Source organism: Rhinopithecus roxellana, chromosome 10 (genome assembly GCF_007565055.1).
Source record: "Rhinopithecus roxellana isolate Shanxi Qingling chromosome 10, ASM756505v1, whole genome shotgun sequence".
Classification (NCBI taxonomy): Eukaryota; Metazoa; Chordata; class Mammalia; order Primates; family Cercopithecidae; genus Rhinopithecus; species Rhinopithecus roxellana.
In genome coordinates this window covers 122,796,450-122,818,030 of record NC_044558.1, presented here as the reverse complement: position 1 = coordinate 122,818,030, position 21,581 = coordinate 122,796,450, and the positions used below count along the sequence as shown (strand labels likewise).

The 21,581-nt window shown below is 36.1% G+C and overlaps 1 protein-coding gene across 3 annotated transcripts; it reads right to left on the bottom strand.

The window, feature by feature from the left end:
• Positions 1–1,836: 1,836 nt before the first annotated feature.
• On the bottom strand, positions 1,837–19,494 carry LOC104668621 (NKG2-D type II integral membrane protein). 3 transcript variants are annotated; one of them, XM_030938557.1, is made up of 9 exons: positions 19,371–19,486; positions 19,183–19,219; positions 18,097–18,201; positions 16,163–16,270; positions 9,291–9,383; positions 9,037–9,072; positions 8,084–8,235; positions 6,843–6,946; positions 1,837–2,953 (listed from the first exon to the last, which is right to left on the bottom strand). In XM_030938557.1, exons 3-9 carry the CDS (start codon positions 18,134–18,136, stop codon positions 2,836–2,838), a joined length of 651 nt encoding a protein of 216 aa, XP_030794417.1. In that variant the 5' UTR covers positions 18,137–18,201; positions 19,183–19,219; positions 19,371–19,486; the 3' UTR covers positions 1,837–2,835. The 3 variants fall into 3 exon arrangements, with proteins under 3 accessions (XP_030794417.1, XP_010369675.1, XP_010369674.1); XM_010371373.2 differs by having other exon boundaries at positions 19,183–19,195; positions 19,371–19,484; XM_010371372.2 differs by lacking the exon at positions 19,183–19,219 and having other exon boundaries at positions 19,371–19,494.
• Between the last annotated feature and the right edge of the window lie 2,087 nt (positions 19,495–21,581).

The following is a 21,581-nucleotide window of genomic DNA, read 5'->3' as shown; positions in this document are numbered from 1 at the left end:
TTGAACTGTGAGAGGTAATAGTATACCACAGTAAAATAATGAACAAAGATTTACAAGACAAATTGTTAGCAATAAGAAAGGGATTGCAATCCTGATGTTAGACAAAGAAGAAGTAGACATGAAAATAGAATTACTCAATTCTTATAATCAACTTTCACACCTAAATTACCTCCCAAAGGCCCCCTCCTAATACCATACCATTGGGAGTTAGGATTTCAAATATGAATTTTAGGGGAACAGAAACATTCTGTCCATAACATTCTGCCCCTGGCAAAGTTTGTGTTCTTTTCGCCTGCATTTATTCTGTAAAAAGTAAAGTAGAGGTTGCTCTTCAAAGACTTTCTTCCCTATCTAATTAGGAATAAATAGTAACTTCTCTTAGAAGCAAAATTTATTCAAAGACCTGTGCTCCTAAATATTTGTCCCGGCGTGTTATACTGGTCCAAGCAAGCGTTAGGTCACAGCCTGTTCCTCCTCCTTATTTAAAAGTGTTTTTACCTTTCTCAGCATTCCACAAGTTACTTCCTCCTTCCTTTGTTCTCCTCTACCTTTGCCTCTTTTAAAAAGTTCTAAGTTGCTAGCCAGTCGGGACAAATACAGAATGCGAGGTCCTGTTCCAGCCAGTGGAAACCGGTTACAGCAGTAGAGTGGATGCGACAGGTTATAAATGACCCTGTCTCCTTCGTTTGGTGTATACTCGTGGCAAAACTGCTGGCATGTGCACCCTTTCTGCAGGAAGTAAAAAATGGCCTTACTAAATAAATTAAATTTATGTTCAAGTGCTGTTTATAGCACCGGGAAACAAGCATTTCAAACAATTTGGAGGCAAACCGTATGGGAATACATTCTCTTCCAGGGGTGGTCTCCAGTCCTCTCTCATGAGGGTACGCGCTCCCCTACCTCATTGAAGGGGCCCTTAGGGTATGAGAAATTGAGACCCACCTGGTGTGAAGAATAAACCCGGACTCTCAGCAACACAGAGAGGAAAAAAAAAAAAAAGAAAGAAAGAAAGAAAGAAAGAAACTGGCCAGCAATCTAGCTTAAAGGATCCTTACATACTGCGGTGATGACTCTGTGCACAGACCAAGAAAGAAGAAGCTGCGGGAGCCAGTAAAGTATTTCCTCAGTGATTGGGGCAAAAAAAAAAAAAAAAAAAAGAAAAGAAAAAAAAGAAAAGAAAAGAAAAGAAAATGCGGCAGGACAGTAAAGCATTCCTTAGTTAGGACATACCAAGGAGAGAGAAACCACAGGGGTGGTAAAGTATTCCTTAGTCAGGATGTCTTGGAGGTTAAAAATAGGTGAGAAATCCCCATGGGGGGTGTTGAACCTCAGAAAGAGGTGAGGAATCCCCATGGGGGGGGGGTTGAACCTTAGAAAGAGGTGAGGAATCCCCATGTGTGGGGGGGTGGGGGTTGAACCTCACACAAACCTCTGGTAGTAAGAAAAATATTCAGAATCCCCCTTTCCTTTCTTCTTGGGGGAAGAAAGAATAGCTCCAAGGCTGCGGGTCCCTCCCCTAGGGGAAGGGGAAGGAGAGGGGAAAACAGCAGCATAGGTGGTTGGCATGGAACAGGAATCAAAATAAATTAAAGAATGTGTAAGCAAAAACTCAGCTGTATGCAAGAAAACCTAATTCCCCCTGAGGAAGAGAAAGAGTTGGAGTCCTTTAAAATTAACTGCCTGTTTTTCTGTGACTAGTGAGCCTTATCTCTCCCTTTCCCAGGCATTGTGAAAACCCGTTTCTCTAGCTGTGCAGCTGCAAGGTCACTAGACAGATAAACTCAAGTCGCAAAACATGCGTTTCCTTGAAAAGTAAGACATGATGTGATGCAAGTCTCAATTGAATAACTGTCTTTGTTTCTTGTTTCTGTAATATGCTTCCCCCTGCACAAATCTTCCCCCACCCACGAAATGCTTAAAAGGTAACTTGACTCTGTTCAGGGCTCAGTCCTTTGGATGTTAATCTGACTGGTCCAGCGCACCTAAATAATAAATATCCTCCTCAACACCTGGGTCTCTCTGATTTCTTAACTATCGCACTACATTCTGGGGGCTCACCCGGGATTGGAGATGACAGATTTACTGTCCCCTTTGCCTGCGGTACTAGGGCCCCGGGGCCAGGGGAGACCCGGCATGCAAGGTGTGCTGCAGGTGAGCTTCACCCGGATGGAGACCGGCTCTCCCCATGTGCTGGCACCCTGCCTGGCAGAGCAACGGGACGGGGCCGCAGGACAATACCAGCACTTCGGGAACTGCGGTAAGGAGTAAAGGCCCAAGGCAGGAAAGCCCGTGCCATAGGGACGAAGGGGGCTTGATCACCTCCCAGGGACGGACGACTAATCCAACCCAGAGTGTCTGGGGGTGGTAGAGGACCCATTAAAAGTGGCAGCATGACCCCCAGAGGCAGGGAAGGCACTGCCCATGCTGTGTCCCTCTGCTATGGCCCTGCCCAGGAGGCAATTTCCTGTGGAGGTGGGGGTTGCACTCTCAGGGATCTGCTGGGCTTCTCGCCCTTCACTGATCGCCTGGGTGTTGGTCCCACCTTTAGAAATTCAAACAGCACCCCTCCCCCAGCCCATCCACTCTGGGCTTATGGTGGGAGAGGCAGCCTTGGGGATATCTGAATTGCCTTTGGGATCTCTCTTCCTTTGTCCTGGAGAATCATGCATGTTTGCAGTGAAATTGTTCTATGGTCTGGTCCTGTGGACTCTAAGAAATCTGACAGTCGTTGGTCATTTTTCCCGTTTTATTTGTTTCCTTTAGTCTCAGTTGGCAGTGTTTCCGCTGGTGTAATCCTTCTCTGTTCCTGGCTTTTATTGAGATGGTTGATCGTCTTTACACAGTCCTCTGCATGCAGATGTATGTATTTGGAGTTGAACAGTTTTCTATGTAGCCTTTAAAGCTTGAGGCATAGAGTGCACAGTCTCCCTTCTGCATCTCAATTATTGTTAGTCTAGAGGAGAGACAATTAAAAATTACATACAGGATTTTATTAATGCAGGGAAATAAAAATGAATCACACCTATTGAACTTCAAATACAGGAACTTAATACCATTTTAGGAGATTTTAGGACCATGCCTAGTCCTAATTTATAAACAAAATATAGCCAACTCAGATAATAAAAGTAAAAATTGTAAATAATGTGCCACTCTTTTTATCATACGTTGGAAACTAGTCAATTCTGAAGTATAAAATCTCTTCATATGTATACCCAAGTTAAATGAAAACTTTAAAATGTTTATTTTAAAACAAATATTTAAGTGAGAAATCAATTCAGAATTCAATTTAGAATTTCATACTGTGTTTTGTGGAAAAATGAAACACATTCTTCAGATATATGCAATTTTACTTGGTAAGGAAATGAAACTAAAACTTCAAATCTTCTAATACATACACACATTCACAAGTGTGTATAAGTGTGTGTGTTTGTATGCATGCGTGCATGTGTTTAGGCATTTCATGTAGAGATTTCTATATCTATATATGTGTTTTACTCTGGCAACTTTAATCTTTTGGAGTTATATGATTAATAATGATAATTTGTTTTCTTTCATAAGAGATGGGAAATAGAAAGCTCAAGAAAGAGTGAGGATGTCACTTCAATGTAAAACTGACAAAAAATAGAAATATTATGGTCTGATGCTATCCCTATTTAAAAGGACAATGTAATGACCTCTGTTCTGTAATTGAACAATCGACCACTGTAGGAAAAAAACTATTTTTAAAGAGTTTTTGCTTTGTTGTTTGTTTGCTTGTTTTTTAAGATAGAATCTTGCTCCACTGCTGAGGCTGGAGTGCACTGGTTTAATCTTGGCTCACTGCAAACTCTGCCTCCCAAGTTCAAGTGATTCTCCTGTCTCAGTTTCGTGAGTAACTGGGATTACAGGCATGTGCCACCACATCCGGCTAATTTTTGTATTTCTAGTAGAGATGGGGTTTCACCATATTGGCCAGTCTTGGGCATGAACTCCTGACCTAAGGCAATACACCCACCTTGGCCTCCCAAAGTACTGAGATTACAGGTGTGAGCCACTGCACCCAGCCCCAAACTAGATTTTTTAATAACTGCTCTTACTAGGTTCAATCTACATTAGAGTCCCTTTCTTTCCCTCCCTCCCTCCCTCCCTCCCTTCCTTCCTTCCTTCCTTCCTTCTTCTTGACAGTGTTTTGCTCTTGTCGCCAGGCTGGAGTGCAGTGGCACAACCTCATCTCACTGCAACCTCCGCCTCCTGGGTTCAAGCAATTCTCCTACCTCAGCCTCGTGAGTAGCTGGGATTACAGGTGCCTGCCACCACAACGGGCTATTTTTTGTATTTTTAGTAGAGATAGGTTTCACCATGTTGGCCAAGCTGGTCTTGAACTCCTGACCTCAGGTAGTCTCCCTGCCTTGGCCTCCCAAAGTGCTGGGATTACAGGCATGAGCCACTGCACCCACCTCATTCTTTTTAATATCACTGTGTCCATGTGTTCCTTTGATTTCTGTGTCTGTTTTTTCATACTACTTTCATCACACTTCTGCCAGAGTACCTAACAACACTGGATTATTTGCTTACAACTACATCTCTGACTAGAGTTTGAAGCTCCTAAATGACTTTTATTCTACTCATCTCTGTAGTTTTCTCTGCATAATTCCTGGAAATTGTGTAGCAGTCAACAAATAGTTACTACATGCATAAACAGAAAGGTAGTATGCCAGTTGTTTTGCTTCTGAAAGAAAGTTTTGTCCTTGTAGATAGGAAAATATTGAGAAAACATGATACAAACTCTGATTTTTTTTTTTTAGAGAATCAATGTTTTTTCTGTTAAAAATAAACTTGCAAGCCATACATAAATGAGGACATTGTGTATCAATTCTAAGGTATACTGGGGCTTCCAAATTACAAAGGGATAATGAGGAAGGAAGGTAAGGAGTTCTTGCTACAATAAACACAAGGGGAAAGTTGAAAATAATACATGAGAGTAAAAGGTTGTGCAATGATCATTGTCAATTAATCATTAAAGTAGCAAAGTAAATTTTAAAATCAACGAAAAGAGCACTTTAAAGAAGTGCCAGACTTATTATACAAAATAATTCTCTAATAAAATTGAAATTAAATTAGAAATCAACAATAAAAATATGTCTGAAAAATTCACAAATGTTGAAAACTAAATGACACATGTTAATAATCAATGAATCAAAGAATGCGAAAGATAATTTAGAAACTATTTTTAACTGAATGGAAATTTAAAAATAGTATCTTAAAATATGTGAGGATGTTGCCAAATCATTTCAAGTATTAATAGTATAACTTTTATTAGAAAAAAGTTTCAAATCAACATATCAGCTTTCAATATAAGAAACTAAAAAAGCAAATTTAACCTACTGTAAGAAGACAGTAAATAATAAAGATCAAAGCAGAAATCAGTGAGAAGAAAATTTTTACCTGAATGGCAAATAAGCACCAAAAAATGCTACTTAACATCATTGCATTAGTAAAATACATGTTAAAACTATACTCATATACCAAAACACATCGTTTAGTGTGTCTAAAATTTCCTTATTTATTTATTTACGAGATAGGGTCTCGCTCTGTCACTCAGGCTGGAGTGCAGTGGTGCAATCTTGGCTCACTGCAACCTCTGCCTCCTGGGTTCAAGCGATTCTCCTGCCTCAGCCTCCCGAGTAGCTGGGATTACAGGCGCCTGCCACCTCCTCCAGCTAATTTTTGTATTTTTAGTAGAGACAGGGTTTCACTACATTGGCCAGGTTGGTCTCGAACTCACAACCTCAGGTGATTTGCCCGCCTCGGCCTCCCAAAGTGCTGGGATTATAGGCGTAAGCCACTGCGCCCAGCCAGTATAAAATTTAAGAGGCTGATCAAAGCAAGTGTTGACTAGGATATGAAGCAACTTCTCGCTCAGATTTTCTCATACATACAGATAGGTAGAAAGCAAAATTTGTAAAATATCACCACCACTTTGGATAACAGTGTGGCACTTTTAAAAAAGTTAAATATATACTTATATGATTCAGCCATTTTGTTTCTAGGTATTTATATTAAGGAAAAGAAAGACTTTGTTAATATGATACAAATACTTGTACACAAATATTATTAGCAAGTAGCATTATTTGTAATGATCAATAACTGGGAATTACCTAAATATACATCAATAAATGAAGAGATAAGAGGTAATTAACTCTTTACTCATGCAATGAGATGGCTGAATCTCAAGATAACTTTTCTAAGTGAAAATAAGACTTTGCAAATGATACATATTGTAGGACTTCATTTATATTAAATTCTATGAATTGCAAACTAAAGTGGCAGAAAACTGATTGACTGGAAAGAGAAAGAGGTGAGTACATAGGGACACAGAGGAGAAATCACAAGGGGGCATGCTTAGAGAATGTTTTCCAGGTTAATTATCTTGATGTTCTTAATGGTTTCATAAGTATATATATATATTTCTTGAGACTTATTAAATTGTGTACTTTATATATGTGCAATTTATTATATGTTAATTGTGTCTCAACATGTCTGGTAATAAATTCAGAAAGAAAAGTATGTGATACTTAACCTCTCTGCTCCTGTCTCTTTATCTGTAAAACGAACATAATATTAGACCTGCCTTGCATAGTACTCACCATATACTAAACAATTTATATTACTTACTAGTATTTGTGTTGGCTACTCTACAACGAATACAACTTTCTCCCAAATTTAGGGCCTAAGCACTTTTTACTAAATCTATTAGAACGTGCAAATGTCTTGGGATTATATGAAATGAGTGATTCGAATTATTACAGGGAAAGCTTAGGAAAAAAATTCAAAACTAGAGACCCATTGGGTCAAAGACTTACAGGTTGGATGAGAGAATGGAGCCATCTTCCCACTGCCAAGATCCATTTATTGGAATGTGTACTAATCCCATCCAGTGATATGACTTCACCAGTTTAAGTAAATCCTGTTTGAAATCACAAATAGACTATAAGTGAAATCAGTGTTCATAATTTTAGTAAACGCAAGACTATAGCCATTTCATCTGTTCTCACACTTGTAAAAACATGCATTCTGTCCCCCAACTGGCATAATTCCCATCTGAGCACACATACGTGATACCTGCAATTTCTTTTTCTTTTTTATTATTATTATACTTTAAGTTCTAGGGTACATGTGCACGTGCAGGTTTGTTACATGTGTATACATGTGCCATGTTGGTGTGCTGCACCCATCAACTCGTCAGCACCCATCAACTCGTCATGTACATCAGGTATAACTCCCAATGCCATTCCTCCCCACCCTCCCCCTCCCCCCCCACAATAGGCCCTGGTGTGTGATGTTCCCCTTCCTGTGTCCAAGGGATCTCATTGTTCAGTTCCCACCTATGAGTGAGAACATGCGGTGTTTTGATTTTCTGTTCTTGCGATAGTTTGCTGAGAATGATGGTTTCCAGCTGCATCCATGTCCCTACAAAGGACACAAACTCATCCTTTTTTATGGCTGCATAGTATTCCATGGTGTATATGTGCCACATTTTCTTAATCCAGTCTGTCATTGATGGACATTTGGGTTGATTCCGAGTCTTTGCTATTGTGAATAGTGCTGCAATAAACATACGTGGGCATGTGTCTTTATAGCAGCATGATTTAGAATCCTTTGGGTATATACCCAGTAATGCGATGGCTGGGTCGTATGGTATTTCTAATTCTAGATCCTTGAGGAATTGCCATACTGTTTTCCACAATGGTTGAACTAGTTTACCATCCCACCAACAGTGTAAAATTGTTCCTATTTCTCCACATCCTCTCCAGCACCTGTTGTTTCCTGACTTTTTAATGATTGCCATTCTAACTGGTGTGAGATGGTATCTCATTTTGGTTTTGATTTGCATCTCTCTGATGGCCAGTGATGATGAGCATTTTTTCATGTGTCTGATACCTGCAATTTCTATGCTTGGTTATTTTCAATGAAGAAAGATTTAGGGTTGGTATTAGAATAACCAAGTCATAGTGTCCCTTATATGTTCCAGGTTCCTATTCCAGTGATTTGCCTCAGATGTTGGGATTAAATATAGGATGGGAAATTAAAATAAATACTCAACCTGGTCCTCTTTGCTGTATACTTTCAGAAGGCTGGCATTTTGAGACATACAAGAAGCCTGGCTCTCATACCAGTTTTTACTCTCATTAGAAAATTGGTAGCAGTTATTTTTATAACATATCCAGTTTTTAGGACATGGGCCACAGTAACTTTCTAGAAAAGGAGAATATATTATTAATTCTACACATCTGAACATTATAGCAGATTTTATCTAGACAAATTAAATGTCTTTTTCACTCCAACTCTAAAATTTCAGATTATTAAATTATCATAGTCATAACCAAAGGCATATCTCCACGTATTCATAGAGAGATGCCAGGCTGGGCGTGGTGTCTCATGCCTGTAATCCTAGCACTTTGGGAGGCCAAGGCAGGTGACTCACTCGAGGTTAGAAGTTTGATACCAGCCTGGCCAACATGGTGAAAACCTGCCTCTACTAAAAATACAAAAATTAGCCGGTGTGGTGGCGCATGCCTGCAGTCCCAGCTACTTGGGAAGCTGAGGCATGAGAATTGCTCAAACCCAGGAGGTGGAGGTTGCAGTCCCAAGTACTTGGGAGGCTGAGGCATGAGAATCACTTGAAACCGGGAGGTGGAGTTTGTACTGTGCTGAGATCACCCCACTGCACTCCAGCCCGGGTGACAGAGTGAGACTCCATCTCAAAAAAAAAAAGAGAGAGAGAGAAAGATGTCAAACCAAACCTAAGTAGCCTCTACTTTTTACAAGTATTGGAGAGAAAGAGAGAGAGAGAGAGAAAGATATCAAACCTAAGTATCCTCTACTTTTACAAGTATTCCCTCATTGTTAAAAGGAAAACAGAAGCCATAGTGTATTACAGACTAGAATTAGTTATCTAATTTTTCCTTTCTTTTACATCATTGAATACATGCCTACACAATAGTGTAGGTAGATACATATAATATATGCTCTAAAACATTTAAAAAATTCACTTACCAGTCAAGGGAATTTGAACTTCTTGGTTGAATAATGCTATTAAAATAACCATAAGTATTAAAAAGTTTGTATTGTTAGTCATTTATACTATAAGCAAATATAGTTTACAAATTTCTGGACTAATAGCAAAAATACGACAAAGATACATTTAATATTTCTAGTTTATGTTTCTGTGTTTCTGAATACTAACAAAAGTAATACATTACAATTGTTAAATTAACAATGCTGCAATCTACTTCTCTGCTATCACTTACAATTTAGGAATACGGCACTCCATATTGTTACCATAATAATGAAACGGATTCCCATAGCTACAGCAATGAAACAGCAGAAAAAAAGTGGAGATGCTGTCAAAGAAAAAAGAAACAGATCAGAAAAAGAAGCACAAAGGGTTTGGGTATCTTTGTATTTAATACAAACATTAGAGGTTTCTTTTTTTAATGAGTAGGTAGTGTTGATCCTTTTTCCGCCTTGATTATTTTTCCCAGAACAGAACATAAATACTTTGCAAATGATCAAAAACTGGAGTACAACAATGTAATATTTCCTTCCATACTTCTCTGCAAGTTCCCCAGTCATCCCTAGAATAAATTATGCTTATGATTTATTATTTTTATGCAGATACGATAATAAACATAAACAAAGAAGGAGGAAGCATCATCAAGATGGCTAACTGCGGGCACCCGGCACTCACTTCCACAAGGGACCAAAACAACAAGTAGATAACCACACATTGAATAGAGTGTTGAAGGGAGAAGGCTGGAATTCAGCAAGAAAGTGACCAAGTCTCTCTGAGGCACAGATGCTCAGGGCAATAGCATAGAAAGGGAAGAGAAGCAGGTGACATGGATCAGCTTAGAGCCAAGAGGGACTCTCCATTGAGGAGAAAAGGTAAGCAGGAGCTCCCCAGCGGCCCACATTCCCATTATAAATACCTGCTATCCTAACTATAGGAGAGCTCCACATTCCTCGCAATCCCTGACTCTGGTATAGGGAGTTGACTGGAATCCACATAACTGCATTATTTCAGGGTGGGAGTTCACACTGGGGTCCCTCCTCTTCTCTGGAACACAGGCTACAGCAGCACTGCACCATTTTGAGAGTGTAGCCATCACCAAAGTACACTCTGCCCTGGGACCTAATAGTTCCTTTATCTTCACATCTTTGGGGCCCAATAGCTTCTGCATCTTCACATCCCTGGGGCCCTGCTGACATTCCACCAAATCCACCTAGAGGACTGCAGCATAGCAACACCAGGTGATCCCAATCAATGGTGTAGTCGTGACCCTTGCATCAAGCCCATACAGAGCCCTTTGTCCAGGGAACAGGTGATGCAGCCAAGTAGAGAGTCTGTCCTCAGCATAGACAGAGTCATGCATGTGCACCCCAGATTCCCAGAGCCACTTGCTTGGGGCCCACGGCCACCACTGCCAGCAATCCCACTTTCTCCAGCAGCAGGCCAGAAGAGCATGGGATGATAAATTCAAAATGCCAAAAAAAAAAACAAAAAACAAAAAACCTCTGCCATATATGAATACTGTATTAAGTAAAGCTATCCTTTAGAAATAAAGGAGACATATTCTTCCAGACAAGCAAAAACTGAGGGAATTCATCACCACCAGATTAGCCCCACAAGAGATGCTTAAGGGAGTCCTATATCTGGAAGCAAAAGGACAATATCTATCACCATAAAAATGCACAGAAGTATAAAACTGGTAGAGCAGATACACAAATAAGAAAGAGAAAGGAATTAAATCTTATTACTACAGAGAACCACCAAACCACAAAGATAGATAATGATAGAGGAGAAAAAAATCAATGGGTAGGCAAAACAACAGATATACTGGAAAACAATGAAGAAAATGACAGAAGAGCAAGCTGGCTGTGAAGAACCCTTTAGCTATTATCTTCTCACAGAAACGTCAAACTAAATAACTATCCACGCAAGAAAGTACCTTCAAAAGAATTCAAGAAATTAGGTGAGCTATCACAGTACCCTGACTTTGGCATGATAACAAGAACAAACACATTAAAGAGGTAAGAAAAACCGTCTTGCCTTGCCTAAACACCCCTCTTCCAAACCCAGATACTGCAGCGCTTGGAGAGAAACAGCCTGCTTGGGAAACGGAAATAAGAGTGTGGGACTTTGTGTTGGAACTTAGACCTGGCCCCACCACATTGGAACACAGCAAAAGACAGAGATCCCACAGCCCTTGATTCCAAACCAGTGCTCATACGGGGAGCATTTTGACCCATGTGGGCCAGAGAGGAGTCCACTGCTTAGGCAGAAGGAACCTTAGTCTCAGCCCATTTTATCACCAGCTGACTAAAGTGGCCTTGGGTCTCAGGAAAATTTCAGTGGTTGCAGGCCATAGCAACCACGGCCCTTGGGCAAGCCCTGGCACAGCACTGGTCTGGGAAGCTGTGGACAAACAGAAAACTTACCAAACCCAGAGAAAGATATGAATAAGCACATACAGGAAGGTCAAAGATTAGCAAGCAGATTCAACCCAAATAAGATTACCACAAGGCATGTAAAATTTAAATGTTCAAAGCTTGAGATAAAGTGAGAATTTTAAAGGAAGCAAAATTTAAAAAGCAAAATAAATATAAAGAAGCTTCAACACATCTGTTAGCAGACTTCTTAGCAGAAACTTTATAGGCCAAGAGGAAATGGGGTGACATACTCAAAGACCCGAGGAAAAAAAAGTGCCATCTGAGATACTGTACCCAACAAAGCTATCAACATGACAGAGAGAAAAAGTATTTCTCAGGCAAACAGAAGTTGAGTGAATTTATTTCCACTAGACCTGTCTTACATGACATGCTAAAGAGAGTTTTTTCAGTCAGAAAAAAAGAACATAAATGTGCAATAAGAAAACATTTGAAGGTATAAAACTCACTGATAAAAGTAAGTACACAGACAAATTCAGAATATTCTATTACTGTAATTGTGGTGCCTCAACCACACAGATCTTATAAAGATCAAAAGACAACTCTATCAAAATAAAAGTAATTATAATTTGTTAAGAGATAGTCAATATAAAATGATGTAAATCCATGCAAACATAAGTCAACATGTGAGAGGAGATGGAGTTAAAGTGTAGAGTTGTTGAGTTTTTTCTTTTTTTGTTTTGTTTTTCTTTTCTTTGTGATCAAAGTTAAGTTGTCATCAGTATAAAATAATTGCTATAGTTACAAGATGTCCTTGTAAGCCTCATGGTAACGACAAAACAAAAACCTATAATAGATACACTAAAATGAAAATCAAGGAATTAAAATACACTGCCAGAGAAAGCAACTTAATCACCAAGGAAGACAGGAAGAAAGGAAGACTTACAAAACTACTAGAAAACAAGGAACAAAATGGCAATAGTAAGTTTTTACTTACCAATAATAATATTAAATGCAAGGGGGCTAAATTCTCCAAGTAAAAGACATAGAGTGACTGAATGGATTAAAAACAACAAAACTGAACAATATATTGCCTTCAAGAAATTCACTTTGCTCGTAAAAACACACATAGACTGACAGTATAGGATGAAAACAGATATTCCATGAAAATGAAAACCATTAAAGAGAAGGCATAGCTATACTTAGATAAAGTAGACTTTAAGTCAAAAAGAGTAAAAAAGAGTCAAAGAAGACCATTATATAATGACAAATGGGTCATTTCAGCAATATAATATTGTGTTTGTAAGTATACATATGCACCCAATACTACAGCACTCAGATATATTAAGTAAATATTAATAGATCTGAAGGGAGAAATAGACTAATACAATAAGGGTAGAGGAGTTCAACAACACATTTTAAGCAATGGACAGATCGTTCAGGTAGAAAAACAGAAAAGAAACTACCAAGTAAAACTATATAATATAGACCTAAAGAACCTTACTAAATGTACACAACATTTCATCCAACTGCTGCAAAACACATATTCTTATTATCATCATATGGAACATTCATCAGGATAGACCATATGCTAGGTGATAAGTCTCAACACATTTTCAAAATTCAATATTATATCAAGTAAATTTTCTGACAACAATGGAATAAAACTAGAAATTGATAACAAGAGGAACTTTGGAAACTGCACAGATACATGAAAATTAAACAACATGCCTTTGAACAAATAAACAAATTCAGTAAAGCTTCGGGATACAAAAATCTACATACAAAAATCAGTAGTGTTTCTATACACCAATAACAAACTGGCTGAAAAAGAAATCAAGAAGTCAATTCCATTTATAATACCTACAAATAATAAAATACCCTGAAATAAATTTAATCACACAAGTGGAAGATCTCTACAATGAAAACTATAAAATACTGATTAATGAAACCAGAGAGGATGCAAAAACATGGAAAGACATCTCATGTTCATAGACTGAAAGAATATTGTTAAAGTAATCATATGACTCAAAGCGATCTACAGATTCAATGCAATTCCTATCACAATACTAATAAAATTCTCTACAGAAATAGAAAAAATATCCTAAAATTTGTATGGTACCACAAAACACCGAATAGTCAAAGCCATCTTGAACAAAAATGAAGAAAACTGGTGGCATCACATTACCTGATTTCAATATATACTACAAAACTATAATAACCTAAACAGTATGGCATTGACATAAAACTAGACACTTAGACCAATAAAATTGAATAGACGATGCAGGAATAAATCCATCTATTTACAGCCAACTGATTTTTCCATAAAGGCACCAATAACATACACTGGGAAAGGACAGGCACTTCAATAAATGGAGCTGAAAAAACTGAATATCCACACAGAGGAATGAAATTAGACCCTCATCTCACACTATATACAAAAATCAACTCAAAATGGATTAGTGACTTAAAGGTAAGAACTGAATCTATAAAACTACTGGAAGAGATAAGAGAAACACCACAGGACATGAGTCTAGGCAAAGATTTTATGGGTAAGACTTCAAAAGTACAGGCAACAAAAGCAAAAAGAAACAAATGAGGTTGTATCAAACTAAAACACTTCTTTACTGCATAGGCAACAAGTGACAGAGTGAAGAGACAACTTGTAGAATGACAGAAAGTATTTGCAAATTATTCCTCTGACAAGAGAACAATATCCAGAATATACAAGAAATTCAAACAACTCAACAGCATCATCAACAACAAAAACTGATTTGAAAATGAGAAAAGGATCTGAATAGATATTTCTGAGAAGATATACAAATAGCCATAGATATATTTTTTGAAAGTTCAACATCATTCGTCATCAATAAGATGAAAATCAAAACCACAATGAGTATCATCTCACCCTAAGTTAGAATAGCTATTATTTAAAAAGACAAAAAATAACAAATGACAGTGAGGATGCAGGGAAAGGCTAATGTTTATATAATGTTGGTGGGAATGTAAATTAGTATAGTCATTATGGAAACAGTATGGAGGTTCCTTAAAAAACCAAAAATAGAACTACCATGATTCAGCAATCTCAGTCTTTCTCCAATGGAAAGGAAATCAGTATATTGAAATAAGGTCTGCAGCTCCATGTCTATTGCAGCATTATTCACAACAGCCAAGATATGGAATCAACCTGTGTCCATTAACAGATGAATGGCTAAACAAAATGTGTGTACACACACACACACACACACACAGGAATACCATTCAGTCATAAAAAAAGAATGAAATCCTATTATTTCCACCAACATGGATGTGTCAGAAGTACATAATGTTAAGTAAAGTAAATAAGGCATGGAAAGATAAATACCACATATTCTCACTCATATGTAGGAGATCCAAACTTTTAGCTCACAGAATTAGAGAGTAGAATTGTGGTTATTTAAGGCTAGAAAGAATAGTGAGGAGGAGAAGATTGGGAGAGGTTAATGGATACATAATTACAGCTACATGCGGGCTTTTTCTAGTGTTCCTGTAGCACTGTAGGGAGAGTACAGTTAAGAGTAATTTATTGTATATTTTCAGATAGCTAGAAGAGAAGGTTTTGAATGTTCCCAACACAAAGAACTGATAAATGTTTGAGGTGATGGATATGCTAAATTACCTTGATTTGGTCATTAGACATTATATAGTTGTATGGAAATATCACTGCATCCCTTAAATATGTGTAATTATTACATGCCAACTAAAAATAAATAAAAATTACCATTACCCTTAGCTACATATTAAAAATACCTTTTAAAGAAACTATAATATACAAAAAATCCTATGATTTTTTTTTTTTTAACCTAAGACAATATCCTGGTGATTAGTTCTCATGGAGTATAAGGATACCAAATTTATAAATAGCTGCATTGTATTTCACTGACAACTCTGGACAGAATCTAATTTTTGACAGACTTTGAATTTTTTTCCGGTGGATATTTAATTTGTTTCTTAGGTGTTGCTATTGGAAATAATGATACATTTCATACCCATCTGTGCATATTTTTGAGTCCCTCTCTGGGATAAATTCCCACAATGATAATTGCTGAGTGAAAAGGCATGTATGTTTTAAATTTGGGTAACAATTGAATATTTTAGTCCAAAAAGGAATTTTTACATATAGCACTTTGCATTCCTTAAATTAATTCTTGTAAAGTGATGTTATTTGTTAATAATTTGTTTCTTAGTTTTTAATCAAAATTGAGGGGTCACCTGTTGTTTTGCTTTTCATACAAACTATATAAAGGTCTATTATCAATAATATTCTGCTTTGAAAAAAGACATTGGAGAGTACATCTTCTTCACTGCACTCAGAAACAATTCTATAAATAACAATCTAGCTATCACTTCTATAATATTTAGGAACATATTTCTGGAGGATTTTTAAAATATCTTTTCTGTTTTTCATTTCTATTCAGTTTTCTTTTCAGTAATCTCTTAGAAATTCCTGCCTTGATTATATTATCAGGATAAATAAATTCATCATTTTTTAGGCTATGAAAATATTCTAAACTCAATACCTTTTAATACCATAATTTTATTATATATTTTAATATTATATTAGAGCTCATGGGGTATTCCTGCTTTCCTGATGAAGATAAAGTAAACTGAATGATTGTCATTGATTTAATCACATAGTTTCCAAGATTCATTTGAATATACTGAGAGTAGACAGATGGAACACAGGACTTACCGTTTTCTCTACATTTGCTTTTGATTACTGGACGTCTTTGCTTTTGGCATCGTATTGAAAAATCACTCTTTGCTAGACCCAACTGATAAGTATGAAATTCACTCATCTCTAGAGAGAAAGAATTCAGGCTTATATGAGTCATGGCCTTTCTGCTATTTGGGGCATACATTTTAAAAATTCCACTTGCCGTTTCCATCTATGTACTTCTCATGACAATCCTTTTTAAAGTACAACATGAATTTACTTTTGTTTTATATTACTACATTATTATCTTTACACTTTACTATATAAATAAAATTACATTTATGCCATGCAAAGTACCCTCAGCAAAATCCTATGTACTATTAAACTTAGTTAATTCGTAATGTATAATGAAAACTAACATTACCAGAAAGGGACTTGGTATAGTGAAAAGACATGTAGGGAGAAAGACATGCATTTAAATCACCTATCCACATATACAAACTTAATATAACTTCATAAATAATCTAGCTTTGGCATCCCAGTTTCCTAACTTGCAAAAGAAGAAAGAAATAAAAAAGAAAAGGATATTATTACAACCCAGTATGGGTATTTTAAAAATGAAATAAAAATATAAGGAACTTAACAGCAATGACATCAATCATTTAGTAAGCTTTTAGTAAATACTAGTGTGTCTAATTTTCCTTTATTTATTTATTTATTTATTTATTTATTTATTTATTTTATTTTTTGAGATAGAGTTTCGCTCTTGTAGCCCAGGCTGGAATGCAGTGGCGTGATCCTGGCTCATTGCAACCTCCACCTCCTGGGTTCAAGCGATTCTCCTGCCTCAGCCTCCTGAGTAGCTGGGATTACAGGCTTGTGCCACCATACCTGGCTAATTTTTGTATTTTTAGTACAGACGGGGTTTCATCATATTGGCCAGGCTGGTCTCGAACTCCTGAGCTCAGGTGATCCACCTGCCTCGGCCTCCCAAAGTTCTGGTATTACAGGCGTGAGCCACTGTGCCCGGCCGTCTAATTTTCTTCATAATGAAGGACATACATAGGCTAAAATAGTAGGATCTAACCCTTTAGAACAAAGACAGATAATCCTGCCTCTGAACAAAATACTGAAAGAATCATTTTGCTCTCTTGAAATATTAATTATTTACTGATGATTAATATTTTCTTAAAAGCTTTTTAAAAAACTTTTATTTTTGGTTCAGAGTTGTATGCAAAGGTTTGTTACATACGTAAACTCATGTCATGGGGGTTTGTTGTATAAAAGCCTTTTATAAATTAAATGATAATATGAATTATCTTTTATAGCTAAAATTAGACATAGATATTGTTTGCACATGTAATATCTAACTCAGTTATTTTACATATGGAGTAAAGAGAGTAGGTATCACTTTATGGATGAAGAAATTGAATATTAGAGATGGCCAAAATCATAAAGCTTATTTAATGTAATGTTACCAACTGTGAATAAGTTATAAATTTATAAACACCTTTAGGATAAAAAGGGCTTTAAAATACATGTCACTTGATTTGAATATTACACAAATCTACTAAGATCAATATGGAACGTTTCATGCCTGTATTTGATAGAAAAAGAAACTAAACTAAACTACATAGAGGTTGCAGATTGACCCCATTTCAAACCTAGAGAGCGGTAAAAGTTTGAGTAAAATTCAAGTATGACTCCACATCTGTTTCACTATTTCAAGCTGGCCCAAATTGTGAGTGACTTTACCATAATATAGTTAATAAAATAAAGGAAAAAAAGTTTTTAAGTTTTGGAAGACTTGATTTAACATACAATACGGACGTAACATGAAATCAACATAAATAGAACATGAAAAGAATCAGAGTAAATTGCTTGCCTATGCCTTATATGCTTGTATAAAATTCTTGGTATCTTAAAATTGTATACAAAAAAAACTACACATTTATGTGGTGAAAACATACCCAAGCTGTGTCGAGGCCTCCGACCACGCATCCACCCCATCAAATAATTGTAAATGCACGTCTACCTCAGAGAGGAATCTAAAGTCTTCAAAGCACAAAGGATTCCTGAATAAAATAAAATTGGGCATTTGTTTTTTGTTCTCTTTCCTGTGGTGAGATAAAATATTTTGAATAGAAAAGTAAAATGCAGAAACTTTCCCCCTGTGCATGCCTCTAAGAAAAGAATAGAAATGACAATTCACATAAAGCCAGGCAAAAATAATTTTATACATTTCTCTTGGTTGTAAAATAATCGCCAATTACTTCAAAATGTCATAACAATATAATGAATATATTAATTCACCTACATTGAGATATTTAACACAAATATTTTACATTACTGATATTAGATAACAACACACACAGTTTTCTGTTTATAGTCATTTATTGCTTCTTGGCCTTTTAGCTAAGATCAAGTGTTTATAGTTGTTTATTTTATCTGGCAATAATTTAGTTTTCTTTCTGCCAGCTAAATTCAGGTAAGTTTTATGCACTTTTATTGAATGTCCTTTTCTAGTGCATTTTCATCCAACGTGCCCGTATCATCATCATCAACAACAAATTCTCATCACCATCATCATTAACAAAACTAATCTCACATGTTTATTTAGTAACATCTTAGCAATGCACAGCAGAGCTTCCAGAAAAAAATCTGTTTAATAAATATGCATAGTGTTTAGACTTTAAAAATAAAAGCTATTTCATATTTGATGATGATAGTTGGAAAGCACAGATATAACTTGTTTCACCTTGCATGTAAAGATGTGTGTCAAAGGTAAGTGCCCCCTACAACATCAGAAAACTCAAAAATTTGAGAATTCAAATTGAAACTCAATTCTTCTAATCCTAAAGGTAAAGGTTCAATTTTTTCTAGTTTTGCTTAGAGAGAAAGCTTCTTCTCATAGTAATATTACAACTTCTGATTCTTCAATAGGTGTATCCTAATTCCCTATCATCAGATACAGTGATAGAATATACACCAGAAATGATAAGTATTCTCTATCCTCAGGAGTTCTATTCAAGCATCTAAGAAACAATTAGAATTACCTTATAGTCCAGCCTGGGCGACAGAGCGAGACTCCGTCTCAACAACAACAACAACAAAAAAAAAAAAAAAAAAAAAAGAAAGAAAAAAGAATTACCTTATAGTGTAAATATTTTTATTTTTTTGAGGTTGAAATATAGTTTCTCATATCTTGAATAATAAACACACACACATACACACATACACACACCTGCTCAGAGAGGGAAGATCTTGATTCTTGTGGATAAAAGTCTTCTATAAAACTAGAAAATTTAGATATGTTCTCAGTTCCTGATCTAGAATTGAAAGTGGAGATACTCAGTGAAATTCTATCTTTGAGAAAGGTATGACAAATGTTATAATCTCACCTTCCTGTGGAAAAACATAAACCACAGTACTTCCGCCTTATCACTATAGAAATATTGTTAATTTGGTAAAAGAGGTAAGACCACCCATGGTTGGATAAACGTTCAGTTGGTGCAAAAGTAATTTTAGTTTTGCCATTATTTTTAATAACATTTTAGGATTTGAAAATGATGATTTTAAATGATGCCATTTAACCCTAAATATTTTAGAGATTCAATTCAATTCCAGTTAATACCACAGGTCTTGTTGTGGGACTTACAAAGCAGAATTCTAAATGTACATTGAATTGCAAAAGTCAAGACTAGGAAAATCACTATTGAAGATGAAGGAAATGTGGGAGCCTTGTTTTATTAGATAGTAAGACCTATGTTAAAACCATATTAATAAAGGCAAAGTGGCATGTGGGACATAGACAAATTGAGAAGGTAAAAAACACAGACAAGAAAAAGTCATGTTCATAGATTAAAAAATATAAGGTAACATTGCAGATAAAGTGGGAAATTAGCTTCTATTCAATAATTAGTCCTCGGTTACTATCACACTGGCCTTTAAGTTAAAAAAATTAGTTCTGGAAATTGTTAAATTTTAATATAAAAACATGAAATTGCATCTCTGCCATATAGGCATCATATGCAGAAGAATTAGAAACTTAAATATATACCCCAGTATACATAAAAATAAGTGAATATATGAATTGATGCCAATGAACAAGAATAGCTAAATATATATTTTATTTGTTTATTAATTTAAAATACTAACATAAGACATCATATAAAGTAATATAAGATGAACACATTATACAATTTTAACAATAACCAAAGTTATTAATCTCAAAAACAACTTTCATGTGGTGATGTGCTAAAGTTGGACAATAAATTTATTCAACTTTTTTTTTATTTAGCAAATACTATTTGCTACACAGTTTTCTAGGTCTTGAGAATGTCAAAGTAAACAATCCAAAAGAAGGTTTTTGCCCACATGGAAATTACTTTTTTTTTTTTTTTTAAAGACAGAGTTTCGCTCTTGTTGTCCAGGCTGGAGTGCAATGGGTGATCTCGGCTCACTGCAACCTCCGCCTCCTAGGTTCAAGCAATTCTCCTGTCTCAGCCTTCAGAGTAACTGGGATTACAGGCATGTGTCACCACACTTGGCTAATTTTTGTATTTCGAGTAGAGACGAGGTTTCGCCATGTTAGTCAGGCTGGTCTCGAACTCCTAACCTCAGGTGATCCTCCTGCCTCAGCCTCCCAAAGTGCTGAGATTACAGGTGTGAGCCACCACACCCAGCTGGAAATTACTTTTTAGTTTAGGTGATAGAAAATGAATAAGTACAAAACAAATTCAAAATTAAACAGGATAGGTAAATATAAAACAAGTTGAAGAAAATATATTATTTTCTGACATACCAAGATTCTTTTCAGCTAATCAGCATTTTCTATTAACTATTTTATATAGTAAAAATAGATCTATATAGAGGAAATTTGGGCTGATATTTTCTTACAACCACATTTTAACAAATATTTGGTTTTTGAAAGGAAACAAATAAATGTTTAAATGCTGGCTTTTTATGGGGAAAACCTGAATCACGGTTTCCTGAAGAGTTATTTTTATGTATGTAGTTTTCAACTGAATAGAGATTGTCTCTTAAATACAGAATTGAGAAAAGGGGATAGGAATAGGATAAAAAAGAACATTTGTATATCCTACCTATTTCATTTAGTGCAAATGGCAATTTACAGCCAACAGGGAAGTCACAAAACATGCCTAAAAGAAGTTTTTTGAAATAAATACCATGATAAAGCTAAGCACAGGGAGAGTTATATTGTCATATATAAAGAACCCTAAACCAACTGACAGAGTGTGGAAAGGACCCTCAAAAAAGAAAATTCTAAAATGAGTCCTGTATGTTGAGTCAAAACAATTACTTAGATAAAGAAATAGTATGTTAAAACTCCAATTTCTTTCTCAATGTTGAACATACACTCACTTTGCTATAGTCATGATGGTAAACTTGTTGGGGGTTTGCTGGGCATTTGTACTGGTTTATGCTACATGGA